A 13158-nucleotide genomic window follows, 5' to 3' on the forward strand; every position below is an offset into this window, starting at 1 on the left:
GAGATGAGATGAGATGAGATGAGCTCTAATCCAAATGAGAAAGGTGGCTGTGAGCAGTTTGAGTTACAGAATGAATCCTGTCTTTCCTCTTTTGTTTTAGAACAGACCTTCTCCAACAATTTCCCTCAATTTCAACCCTGTTCATTACACCAACCAGACCTGAAACATATTTGACAACATTTTTGTCGTGCACATGGTTGCAGGGGATGAGCTAACTGTAGCATGGGTTTAAAAGAAATGAGGCCACTTCCTTAACACTGTGAATATAAATAAATGGATAAAGAAATGAAGTTAACACCTTCATCTTCTGAGTCATATGTTTCCACCTCAAGGGGGAAAATGACAGCAAGATGAAGCTAGATGCAGCAAAAGCAGAGAACCCCCTGCTACGGCACTGTCACAAAAGCTGCTGGGCATGACATGCTGATTGCTATATCTGTGAGAGATGTTGTCTGACAATAGAAACATGAGCACAGTCACGAGGCTGCAGTAATAAATGTTCATGCACTTAGATTTTATGACACAGCTAAGCTGCTCCTCATACCGGCACTTCACCAAAAACGGTCTACATTCATGTTTTTCTAAGAAGGATTTTCATTACATATGGAACTCAGGGGGATTTCAAAGAAAGGTATGCTCACGTTGAAGGAGCAGGCCACAATCCCTCAGAGTCTATTCTTAAAAGCATTTTTAATGGAGTACATTCAAAGCTACACCACACACTTGAACAGCTACAGAAGTATTACTGCGAATGGGCAAATACCCCTGCAGCTGTCTTGTGCTGTCATGTCCAGACAACATGTGGGGGGTGATTAGTAATGATTACTAATGAGAAACTGTTCTTATTGTGAAAAAAATGAGAACACTACAAACATGCAAGAGGAACAGTGTATACAGCATCCCGTGTGTGGTCACAAAGAAGCAACTTCTACTGATAAGACAGTATAACTGTGCATTTAAAGGGTTTGCTGGTATTGCTGGCTGAGGGTTATTGCTTTGGACCAAGGGCACGGCAGCATTTTAAAAAGATCATCAACCAATTATCATGAATCAATAGAAGAAGACAAATTGAGATAAGCTCACAGAGTGTTCTCCCTCTCTTCAGCACTCTATATTATTTATCTTCTTTTGCACTCTCTTTTGGTTTGTTTTTTTTTCCCCAGTTGTTCAAAACTGAAATAAAGATAAGTTTAGAAAAGAAGTTCTTATCTTTGTCTAAATATCCAGAATCGCTTTATATCTACGACAAGACTCCAACACTACACAACACATGGAAAAGCAAAACCTAATCAAACCTCATTTTAAGCTTTATGCTGAGTACTACAGCATATATAAAGTTATAACTATACCCTTTTTAATCAATGAGTGATATTTGGTGATATATTGTTGGTATAACCATTTCGTTGACATGTTGCAACCAAAATATCGGAATCTGCTGATAGCTGTTAGTGCATTCAGCTTTTATATCTATTTGTTGATGTCTTTGTGTGTGATAATGCACTGTTTAGGGATTATGTACTATTGTGTAGTTGTTTTAGCGTAGTGCACCCAGCTTTAACATTGCATTATTAAACTCAATGTGAAGGTACTCATGCAGTTGAACAGTGGTTATGATTAGTGTGCAGCCGTCTGTATGATGTATCGTTTCTTATGCTCTTACTTTTTGTTACAGAAGAAAAACTGGTTATATCAAAGTATTTAATGGTGCAATTACTGTGTGAAAATGTGTCTGAGTGAAAACATTTTATACTCATGAGAAAATACTTGGGAAGGGCTTTTCTTAATCTTGTTTCTTTAAACCATACTGAATGTAAAACCATTGTACATGAACTTTCATGATTAAGCACACTATAGATATCAGACGTTCAGTTCAAATGTTTTTAATAGTAACAAAATAACATGAACAGAGCATTGATATCAAATAAACCGTGGACATTTACAACAGTTCCTGAGTTGTTACACAAATCATTGACACTAATGTTTGAAATGACAGTCTCAACACTGCAGAGAACACTGAACAGATAATACTGTAAATTTATCTCAAACCGTTTCATTGGGTATTTACACTAAGGTATGGTGCATAATGTAAGAAAATTAAAAGATCAAAAAATGTATGTATCTATGTACACCGAGTCCAAACTGGACAATATGTCCAATACTCAGAAAATAATTAGTAAAGCACAGAAGGTCACTTATACACAGAAACAGCACTCTAAAAATCATACTTTACCACCTTTATAGGACATATTGACTCTGCAGCATAATTGGATATAAGGTTTTCAAATTCACAGGTTACTCTGCACTCGTACATACTTGTTATCATCTATTATTATAAGGGAGGCCGATAAATTGTGCCTTAGGAATCTGAGCTCATCAGCCGTTTACACTCTGCTGCTTATTGCCTGTTTAACTACAATATATACAAAAACAGGTTATCAACTCTTCCCGTGTGAAACTAAATTTGAATATGTTCATCTTACGAACGCAGACAATGTGAAGTAGCTTTGTAAAACAATTTCAGTGTACTCAGTAAAAAGTTATAAAAGAGGATTTTTCCAAAAAACAGTGAAGGAATGTAGCTTCCAGCATCTTTTGTAACGACACCATGAGCCAAATATCAAACTCCACAGCTCTGAAATGGTTTTGTTAGAAAATAAAACGTGATGTGAAACTGAGTGAAGTAAAAAAAAATCTGAATGGAACTTGGTTGAACATAAAAAGTTTAAGAAATGCTGTTACATTATAAAAACATGAAACAGTGCTACGAAATGATATTCAAAATACTTTGGCAAGTTGGTTGATTTGATTTCGATGTGCATCAGAGAAAAATGTGCCTTGGTAACACCTTAAACTTTCCCAGCTTAAGCAGAATTGTTGCATTTCAGCCATCCTTTTCCACTCTGTCCTTGTTCGTACAAGCTGTCAAATGATGAACGAAGACTTGTGGCGAAAATGACCCTGTGAAAGAGCAGTCAGTACGAGGATTAGGCAGCAGAACATCTCCTTAAATAGTTCCTTTGTTAACAGTGAGAAGGACTCAATGCTGCATGTGTCAAAAAGTTTGCGTACCTCGTCTGCGTCGCCATAGTTTACTCCATCATTCTGTGCTGGCCAGTTGTAGCTGAAATAAATAAACAACATAATAAAATCAGAAATCCTTAATTTCATATAAAAGACTCAATAACACACTAGTTCTCTTCCTGTAGGGCACTCACTTATTTTCATTGTGACTTTTTTTGTCAAAACATCCTCGTTTTAGGGAGTGACAAATGGTGGCAGCCAAACAGAAGAATACAACAACAGCACCAAACCCCTTTAGGAAAATCCCAAGGATGTCCACATCATCTGCAACAGGACAGAGATTATATCTTAACAGAGTCACACAGCCTGGGAGACATTAGGGTCTACATTTGATGACATGTTAGAAAGTATCATTAACTAGGAGCTTGTGACTTAATTCACAGAACATTCAGTCATATATTTTAAACCCAAATCTTTCCTCTTTCATTTAAAGGCTCTGTGAGGACTATCTGATTGGCGTTGATCACAGTGACATCTGTGGCCAGTAATGGTAGTGTTTTTCCCGGGATGAAGACACCATCTCTCATGATCGGCATCACCCACTCTTGTAAAGATGTGACTCTTCTCAAGCCTTTCATTTGTTTTGGAAAGAAATTAAAAAAGATCAGATCTTCTTTAAAATGCTGCTTTAATTTCTTCATGACAACTTTTCACAGGCTGAAAGGCGAGGAGGTAACAGATTTATTTGTAGTTACGTAATTCTATTGTAGTGTCATCGAAGGGATTTTTGGTCTGAACGGATTTGTGTTCTTCGAGGAAAATCTGACACGACCACTGACACTGAGAAATAGCATTTGGAAACAACCAATCATGGTGCTGATAATCTTGTTTTGAGTTGTGGGTTATGAACACGCAAAAGTTAAGATAAGGCTTTATTGATCCCCAGGGGGAGAACTGGTTTCTTGCAGTATACAACATGAGCAAGTGAAGACATACAGTACATTAAACAGATAATAAAGACACAGTACAAGATACTAAATCTAACAAATAAAAACAAATTGATCAGTAAGATCACTAAGAAAGTCCTCACAGTGCTTTTAACTTGAGCCATTTTTCAATTGTAGGACAATAAAGAACTTGAATTTGTCCAGATGGTTTTTCCTCTCCCTCTCATCTCTTGAATTCATTAACCTCTTCTACTTGCTGTCAGCTGTAAGGGTCCTTAGTGGGCTTGAAATGTCATTTGAAAACACTGAGGTCCTGGGTTCAAAGCTGACGTGCCCAGCTGGGACTGTTCTGTGTGAATGTGCTGATAAAGCAAATTGTTTGTCTATATGCAGCTTTGGATATACGTTTGAGAGAAATATTTCTGACATTCTATAGGCTGGGACTTTTTTGTGTGGATGTGTGGATAAAGCAATTTATTTGTCTGTGTGCAGCTTCGAAAGGAAGCTTTGAGTATGGAACTCTCTACGGGCCAGGTGCTCGACATCAAAGAAGTTTAAATTGTAAAAACTGAAATTTCACTTTGATGTCATTTCAAAGTGTAGAAACATCAAAGTGAATGTTTACAAACAGCACATTACTTAACTCTTGACTTTGAAGTAGAAAGAAGTGTTCTTGTGACGATACACTTAAGAGCCATCGTATAGGTGGATGTCCTATGATTTCAGATATATTTTTGGCTCAAATACCCTGTCATTTTTATATCTTTTGACCTTATTACCACCATAACCCCTAGAACTAACCAAGAGATGGTATCACTTAGTCCTAAACAGAACAGTATTCCTCCTCATGATAAAGTAGATCCTTTATGTAACCTTGTTCCTGCTTGTTCATGTTTCTCACCTTAATTTAATCCTTTGATCCTTGCCTACCACATTTAGACATATTCACCAGGTGTTCCTGCAACTCTTTGAAGTACAATTTGCTTTTTCACTCTCTCTTTCTAAACGGTTTTTGCTAACAGCATTGTTAAACATAAAAGACACATAGAGAGACATTTCTCTTCTAGGAAAAGGCTGATTCAGACATTTTAATACTCACAGACTTCCATCTTTTGAGGTGGACACTGCGCATGTCCAGCATCATTCTTCGCCTGGCAGTAGTACTCCCCTGCGTCCTCCTTCCTCACTCTTCGGAATTTCTGAAGGGATATTTTTAGAAAGAGCAATGACACATTGCGTTGTCAACAAAAAGCTAGTATATGTTTGGCAGTGCATAAATCCTTGTGACATTTTCTGAGAAGGGATTTTCTTTTATTGTGTTCCAGTGTTTCAGGGTTTGAACTGTGAATGTGTTTTTTGATAAGAAGGTTGAATATTTGGCATGTGTTTCAATCCGTAAACCAAAAATACACCCCCATGGCTTCTAATGCAAAATGATCCTCCTCTCATATACTAGCTCTATTTTTAGAATCCTTGCTGAGATATCCTTGCTGGATATCTTTACACGCATGGCTTAATCCAGCCATAAATCTGAGGTTTTATTCAGATTAAGCTGTTCACATTTACATCGGATAAGCTGTCATGTAGCAGCACGATGCTTAGGAGTCTCCATACACAGGACATCTGACTGAGGCAGATTACAGGACTTTTTCCATCTTTCTTACCAGGCCTCCAGTGTCAGGGTTGATGCTGTATGATGAGTTGACCAGCTTCGGGCTGTTTTTGGGGTCTTGAGGAAGCTCCTCGTTGTTGTGAAACCAGCGGTACTGAGAGGCGGGGAAACCCTCGTTCTCTAGGCATCGCAGCTCAGTTGATGTCCCGACTGTGACAGCTTCAGGGACACTGCACCGTGGTACTACGGGTTTCACTGCACAGAGACATACACAGAAAATGATTAATATGTCAGAACTGAGGGTAGTTCTTTTCCTAAAGGTTTTGGTTTTTCATATCTCAGTCTCAGGTACAGTACTAAAAAAGGTGAAAAATAAAAAATAAGTTATACTGAATACAGGGTTTTCTGATAGAGATAAATACTTGGCACTATTTCATCCAGCACTGATGTTCAGTCTGTCTGGTCTTGATATGCTGCTCTCTGCTTCTTTCCTCCCCCAGCCTGCTGTACAGAGGCTCCTTTCTCTCTTTTTCTCTCTGTATCTCTGCATAGGCCAAACTTTAAATAGTGTGGCAAAAAGGAGTGGGTGATATAACCTTTAAAAAATTTAAAGGGATACTCAACACAAACACAGAGGCGCTTAAGGAGTAGCCTGTCCCTTATTTATGCCTATTTTTAATCATGGTATTGTTCATCCTGGTTACAGGTAGTTGTATATTTATCAGATAAGAACAGAACCTACATAGGTTTTAGTGAAAAGAGATAACAGATCTCTTTTTATGAGTGTATTCGTTGTGCTCAGTGTCATGAGAATCCCCCAGAGGTCTTTTCTGAGTCAGGAAAAATATGTGTAATGTCAAACTGTTGCTAAAATAATAAATTTGTACTAGTATAAACACAGCTGTCCTGAGATTTCTGAAGCGCACTGGGACTTTCTGTTTCACCACTGACCCATAAATATGTAAATGTAAATGTAGATGTAACTCTATCTCCCAATCACAGAAGAGTCAGGCAAGTGATGTAAAACCCCAATCTTTTTACGGTACCTCTTACTGCAAGGCTAATGAGTATCTCATCAAAGTCCCTTTGATCATCGATGGCGGCCACCTCGCAGCGGTACTCTGCGGTGTCTGACCGGGTGGCGTTGAAGATCAGGATGTTGGCTGGCTCTCTGAGCTGAGCCCTGTGCTCTAAGTCCCCTTTTGAGAGAGGAGAGGAAAAAAGAAAACACTTTACAATCGCTCATTCACATACACAGCGTGACTTCACAGTTCAGGAAAGAATTCAAGGCCAAGTTCTTTCGAGCCAGCGTTCATTCAGCTGAAAAAAGCTGTGCTCTAACTGGTTGATGGGATTTTGTAAAAAAGAGAGTTTCCAAGCTGTTTACCTGCTATCCTGTTTTGAAAGTACACATAGCTGGGGACACCGTTCTTAATCTTCTTCCACTCAATCCTCGGGTTGTTTGTGGAGATGGACTCTATTAAGCAGGTCAGCTCGATGGCTGCGAAGGAAACAGAACACATGAGAGCAGGAGGCAGGCGGCCCAAATCAGGGAAAAAGGGAAAGCTACTTTAGGCTTAAACAGGTTGAGGTGATTTTATTTTCCCAGAAACTTACGCTCAAACTCATTTGCCCAAACAATCTTGTCCGTGGTTCGGAGGATTACCCCGAGTGATGATGGAATGTGACCTGCAGGAAGAAAAAAAAAACAGGAAGACGTTAAATGCTGAGTTACTCTGATGGCACACATGAGCTTTTTTTTTCATTAGCAGACATTATCAACTGGGCATGTTGCCTAATAAACAGTGGATTAGAGTGATTAAATACACAGAGAGTGAAAGCCTCTGGATCTGATTTAGACTTATTAATTGCTTCCTATTTTTAAGCAGAAAAGATTAACACCTGGAGCCAATACGTGCACGTCTAAATGTGTATTTTTCAGGAGCGTCCTGAAATGAAATTTTCAGGCTTGAGTATTTGATTATGCCTGTTAATTGGATCTTAATATGCCCAAAGATGACATGTGGAGAGAGAGGTCCAAAATGTTAATCTGCTGCAGTAAAACTTCTCAAAGAGGAGTGTCGTAAATACTAGGATAGCGAGACATTTTTATTGTCTTGGCTTTGCTCCATCGGACAGCATTCAACCCAGCGCAAAGTTAAAGTGCTGATTTTCAGTTTTCTGTGCTGGGGTGTTTTCACACCCTGGAGAGCAAGTGTAGAAAGACTTTGATAGATAGTCCCTCTAGTTTTAGGACAATGCAGCAGCAGGACAGTAATCGTAAGAATACAAATAAGGCAAGAATTTCAAGGCTAAAGTCAATCGGCTAAAGCCAGTCCAAGAGAGATTTTGTGTTGAACTACCGGAGAACCAAAAGTGGAGACAAAAACCTCAAGATGGGACCACAGAAGAGTCAAACAAGATTTCCAAATTATTCATGATGACTTCATCTGAGTCTCAGAAGTTTAGAAAGTGACAAAGCTTTCCAAAAAGAAACAAATTTGACCTAGGAACACAAGCCTCTGTATCACTAGTTAACTAGACCTCACAAGTGTCTGGGTGGTAATTTGCCTCGGAGGAGCAGCTGGAGTTGGTCAGCGTCAGGGAGTCGGTGTCACTCACATGAGCCTTCTTTCTGCTTCCAACAAATAATTCAACACGCCCCAAAACATTACAAGAAATCAGTTTATATCATTTCTTGCTCCATTGTGACACTAATTTGCACTGAGCTCTACAGAATGAATAAATTATCTAAATCTCTGAACAAAACAAATCAGGAGCACAGAAATAACTTAGCGGTGGGAATGTGCTTAAATGCGAAGCATATTTAATCATCGTCTTGCTTTCCCCCACAGGCACAAACAACACAAGAAATATACTTCTTTTAACTCGTTTGCTTGAGTGCACTCCTTTAAGCAATCAGTGTTATTTTGTAAATGTCAGATTGTAATGGCAACAGGCATAATTCACAAAATCTGCTGGATTTAGGGCAGCAGAATGCCAGTTTAGGCGGAAAACAAGCACAACAGAGCGAGGGATATACAAACAAGAAGTTAGGAAAAATGTGAGAATCCCAATTCTTGTCTTGCACGTTATTGAGCTGTGTCTGAGTTTGAATGTGGAGGACAAACAGCTTTTCTTCTCCATTCCAGTGGGACCCTACACTGAACCTACTGAGTGCCACTTTCAAATGCAATAAGTGCGGGGTACACATGCAACCATGCTGAGTAATTAAGGCATTTACACTCCCATTGGGGGCACTTTGAAGAGCTGGAATTAGATAATAACATTTATCTGAGCAGGCTTTGAATACTGCAAGACCTCCCCTCCGATCTGCCTCAGGCTCTGTGACTAACTCTGAGGTATATTTATGCACATAGGCCTTGTAACACACGCGTGACCCTGAGACGGACAGACAGACAGACTACTGAGCGTATAGATGACGCCGTGGCCTGAAAGTGATGAAAGCATGGCTTCTGCTCAAGCATCCGGTCAAATAAGCACAGCTGTGGACAGTGATGAGATCTGACTCCCAGGTCTCAGCTTCCGTCCCTGTTGCTGACTTTCCCACCCTGTGCATCAGGAGCTATTTTTGGACCAGCTGTGACTGGACATCCTGAGAGACATGAAGAGAGCTCGTCCAACTCTCCCGCTCTCTCTTTCTGTCGCTTTTTTGGCAAAATGCTTGTTCAGTTCTTGAGTGTCCAGGCTTAAAAGTCTCACTTTGAGCTGCAGAGAGGAGTGCAAAGTTGTGGACTAAAACTACAAGGACGGGGGAAGTCCTCCACTCTTTATAAGTGGAAAACAGGCTCGGTGAATGGGTTAAACTTTGAGACACAGATCCTGTTACAAAGAAAGCAAAAAACAGTGTTTCACAACCTTTACTATCCAAGGGATTAAAACATTAAAATGTGAAACTTGGTGTTGTAATAGCTAATTGAATTAAGCTATGCTAACACTGATAAAAAAAGGGCCTTTAGGTCCGCCCCCTGAATTCTCCCTGTGGTCAAACTTTTTCCCTAAAGAAAGAAAGACAGAAAGAAAGGTTCCCGTCCAATGTGTCCAATGTTACATGGTCAATACGCTTCTTAGAGTAAAAAAGTAGGCCGTGGGAATAAAGAATAACTCCCGTCAATTAACAAGACAATGTCCAACTCATAACTAATACCAGCTTAAGACAATAGCTTTCCCCAAACAATGCCCGCCTCCCCCCTCCCCTCCCCACTGACACACATGTAGGTTGACGAGATGACAATTTTTTTGAATGATGAAAATAATCTCAGCCCTTGCTGGAAAGCGAACACAGGCCGCTTTTTAATCCCTGTGTTATTGTAATGCAAAGACAAAGTAGGTCTATAGTCGGTTCTGAGAGAAATGTGCTCCTCAACAGCCACATTCGGAAAATCCTCTTACTCGCTAAATATGAAAACAAACGACCCGTTCCCATCCCTGCGTCAAACAGAACTGTTGTACCAGTGAGTCTATAAAAAGCCCATTTCCCAGACATTCCAGCAGAGCCGCTGCAAACATGCTGGAGGCAGAGCTGGCTAGAAGCGACATGGAGAGACAGAGGACCACTGGGACTGGCAGCATACTGGAGTGACTGTGTAATAACAACTTATCGCTCCACTAGATTAGGAAGAGACAGTCGTATTATGAGGAGCACAGGAGGGGAATGTAATAGAGGGACATGTGGACTGTGTTTTTTTGTTGTGACACTGCAGGAGTGAATAAACAGTAACATATGATGACCCTTTCGCTGGTTTAACCTCTGCTGTCCCACTGTCCCTTTAATACATAGCATCAACACAGGATGTGGGATGCAAAATATGTTAAATTCAAATGAAATATGCACAAAACATCAACAGTATCATATTATATGACAAATATTACTTTTTTAAATTTGTAATCCTCATCCGCAAGTATTAGGATGATAAATCCTATTTGGTATCATTCTTAAATTAAATTACTGAACAGCTTGAGCATATAAAATGTGTTTTTCCCCTCTCTGAATACCTGTTTTTCAATGCTTTTTTTCTTTGTAATAAATAAAACACCAATCTAAAATTTTCTTGCTGAAATTGAAATCAAAACATACTTTCTCTCTCTCTCTCTCTCTCTGCTTTTTGGCACTTTCTATACCAAACGTTTATCCTACCAGTTTAAGGTAAATTTTCCTAATAGTAGACTAAGTAAAAGCATAATGTACCTTCAATAATAAGCAAGAATAAGCCTGTAGAGTAGGGATCCTGATTTTTCCAATATTAAAGCTACTGGAATAAAACGAAACTACATGATGAGGGAATGTTATCATCTTTCTCTCACATACTAATTTTTTTCTCTTAATTAAAGCAAAATAATTCAAATTTATGCACCAAGTTATGCAGAGCATGAACTTAACGACTGATTAATATTCATATTTGAACATTAGGGCAGTCCCAAGCTCCAGGGCAGAATTTAAGGCAATAGTAGCACCATTACTGATCTAAAAACTTGAAGTTAGATCATTTTTTTGCCACTATGTTGGATTAAATCCTCCACCTCAGCACCCAAACACACTTTTGCCTGACAGCCATTTGATTCACACTAGCAAAGAGGACATGGTTGAAAAGTCCATCACTCACTGATGCAAAAAAAGCCATTTGGAAATCACCCACTTCACTGCCAGTTTTCACCCAGCAGCAGGGTGACCTCACACCGAAGCGCACAGTAGGGTGGATGCAAACCACAGATCATCCAGCACTCGGCTGCATTGATTCGCACAGAGGCTCCAGCTGTTGTTGGTCAGCAGCTGAAGATGAAGCATGTCTCCTGTGACTGGTCTGACTATTAATTTTCAGTACATGCCCTCGACCTGCCACAGTAATAACACTCCTCCTCCAGCTCCATCCATCAGCATGTGAATACTAAAGGTCGGCATTCAGATCCAACACTTGCATGAAGGCTCATGCTGGTCCTAAACTTACTATAATGAACTCATGTTACATTTTAAATGCAAAGGCTCTGTACAATCAGCCCACACCACGCATGTTATGTGAGATGCTCTTGCTGGCCTGTGATTTCTGGTACCCTTCATCTCAGCACTGACACCACCGGTCCCCCTATCATGTGGTTGCCCTTTTCTGTCACCCCATTTCTTTGTTTTCGTTCGGGAAATTTCTTTATTATCATTACTGGATTAAGAATAAAACACATACGAGCTAATGGAGAGGCTTGGTTTAATGTTTATCCGAGGATAAACAAATACTTAAACGCTAACACAGCTACAGTGTCTTAAATGTTAGCACACGGTGACATAAATTCACGTTAAATTGTGAAAGATGCTTTTACAACTACGTCATTTTTCGGGTTTGCCTCGTACAGTGGCGAAACATCAACGCTGACTGGTAAAATGAATAAAAGAAAATAAAACGATCAATTTCAGCGCGGTAATATACTACGCTTCTGAAATATCTTCAATCTGTTTGTGTCAAGCTAACGTCTGCTGTTACGTTAGCATTGACAGATCCGCTGCAGCTGCATCTTAAACGGTCCCCGTGCTTCGTTAAGCGCAGATACGCTCTGGTAATTACAACATACGGAGGGGAACAGGGAAAGACTGACTTACCCAGGCTGGTGTAAAGAACAAAACAAGCTACGAGTCGCGCATTCGCCATCTTGCAGCTGTAATTTATGGGTTACAGTAGCTCGCACTCAGCACCTCTGAGAGGTATGAGGATGGGGGCAGAACAGACTGGTGGATGTTGCCATCGACGAGTTTCCATAGCTACAAGGGCTGACCAGGTTGAGCCCTCAACGTGGTCTGACAGGCGAAAGGCGGTGCCAAAGTGTACTCCTCCCCCAAAAACATTTGGTGAAAAGTGTCTAGAGTTCAACAACTACAAAACATGACTTTTTAATGCTTTATGTATTCTCATATTTTTGTAGTTTGGTAGTACTAACATGAGCTACCTTGTCATTTTATTTTGCCTCAATGTAAATATGTAATTCAAGGAAATAACTATAAAGTTAAACCCAAGTTGTTTAACTGTTATACTAAAACAATTTGTACTTAATATAGCTTTAGAAATTGCCATCCAACACATGCTTATTTATTAGCATATATTTCCTTTATCAGAATAATTGTTTGTCAGAATTTTTTTTATTATCTACTAGAAGAATTGGCACTTCTTCTGGCATTAAATGGAAACATCTGCAGGCAATCAAACTTGGAGCACTTTGTCACACTGAAAGGTTTTCCCTTCAGTTGAATTTCTTGTTTGAGTTGTACATCATTTTGAAAAAAGCATCAGCTACATGAAATTGTAGAACTGTAGAATTGTAGCTTTACTGTTGATTTTATCTTGATATCAATCTTGAGTTATTTATGTATCTCTTTTTAAATTATGACTGAACTGGAGTACTTTTATATAATCTCTTACTGTTTTAATAATTTGTCAGTTCTAATTGTTTTTTGTGGTTTCAAGTTGATGTTGATTTCTAACTGGATGTCATCACTTTGCTGCAGAACAGATCTACCAAGAAGTACAAATATAGTTACCTAACCTAACAGAAACAACAAAACAACAAAGTGTATGT

General features: G+C 39.4%; 1 protein-coding gene across 1 annotated transcript; it reads right to left on the reverse strand.

Moving 5' to 3' along the window:
* Positions 1–1864: 1864 nt before the first annotated feature.
* Positions 1865–12342, reverse strand: jam3a (junctional adhesion molecule 3a). Its single transcript, XM_074680467.1, has 9 exons — positions 12188–12342; positions 7198–7269; positions 6968–7081; positions 6627–6779; positions 5633–5835; positions 5068–5167; positions 3216–3345; positions 3070–3121; positions 1865–2958 (listed from the first exon to the last, which is right to left on the reverse strand). The coding sequence occupies exons 1-9, from the start codon at positions 12234–12236 to the stop codon at positions 2923–2925; spliced, it is 909 nt and encodes a 302-aa protein (XP_074536568.1). The 5' UTR covers positions 12237–12342; the 3' UTR covers positions 1865–2922.
* Positions 12343–13158: the final 816 nt, after the last annotated feature.

This window comes from Halichoeres trimaculatus, unplaced genomic scaffold (assembly GCF_033239565.1).
Source record: "Halichoeres trimaculatus isolate MK-OKI-2021-1 unplaced genomic scaffold, fHalTri1.1 fHalTri1_scaffold_9, whole genome shotgun sequence".
Classification (NCBI taxonomy): Eukaryota; Metazoa; Chordata; class Actinopteri; order Labriformes; family Labridae; genus Halichoeres; species Halichoeres trimaculatus.

Excerpts from the sequence above, each read along its gene's own strand:
- jam3a (XM_074680467.1), bottom strand. The coding sequence starts at position 12,236 with ATGGCGAATGCGCGACTCGTAGCTTGTTTTGTTCTTTACACCAGCCTG. Across the intron at positions 7,270-12,187 it reads TGTTCTTTACACCAGCCTGG|GTCACATTCCATCATCACTC; the intron begins GTAAGTCAGTCT and ends TTCTTCCTGCAG. Across the intron at positions 7,082-7,197 it reads TTGGGCAAATGAGTTTGAGC|CCATCGAGCTGACCTGCTTA; the intron begins GTAAGTTTCTGG and ends TTTCCTTCGCAG.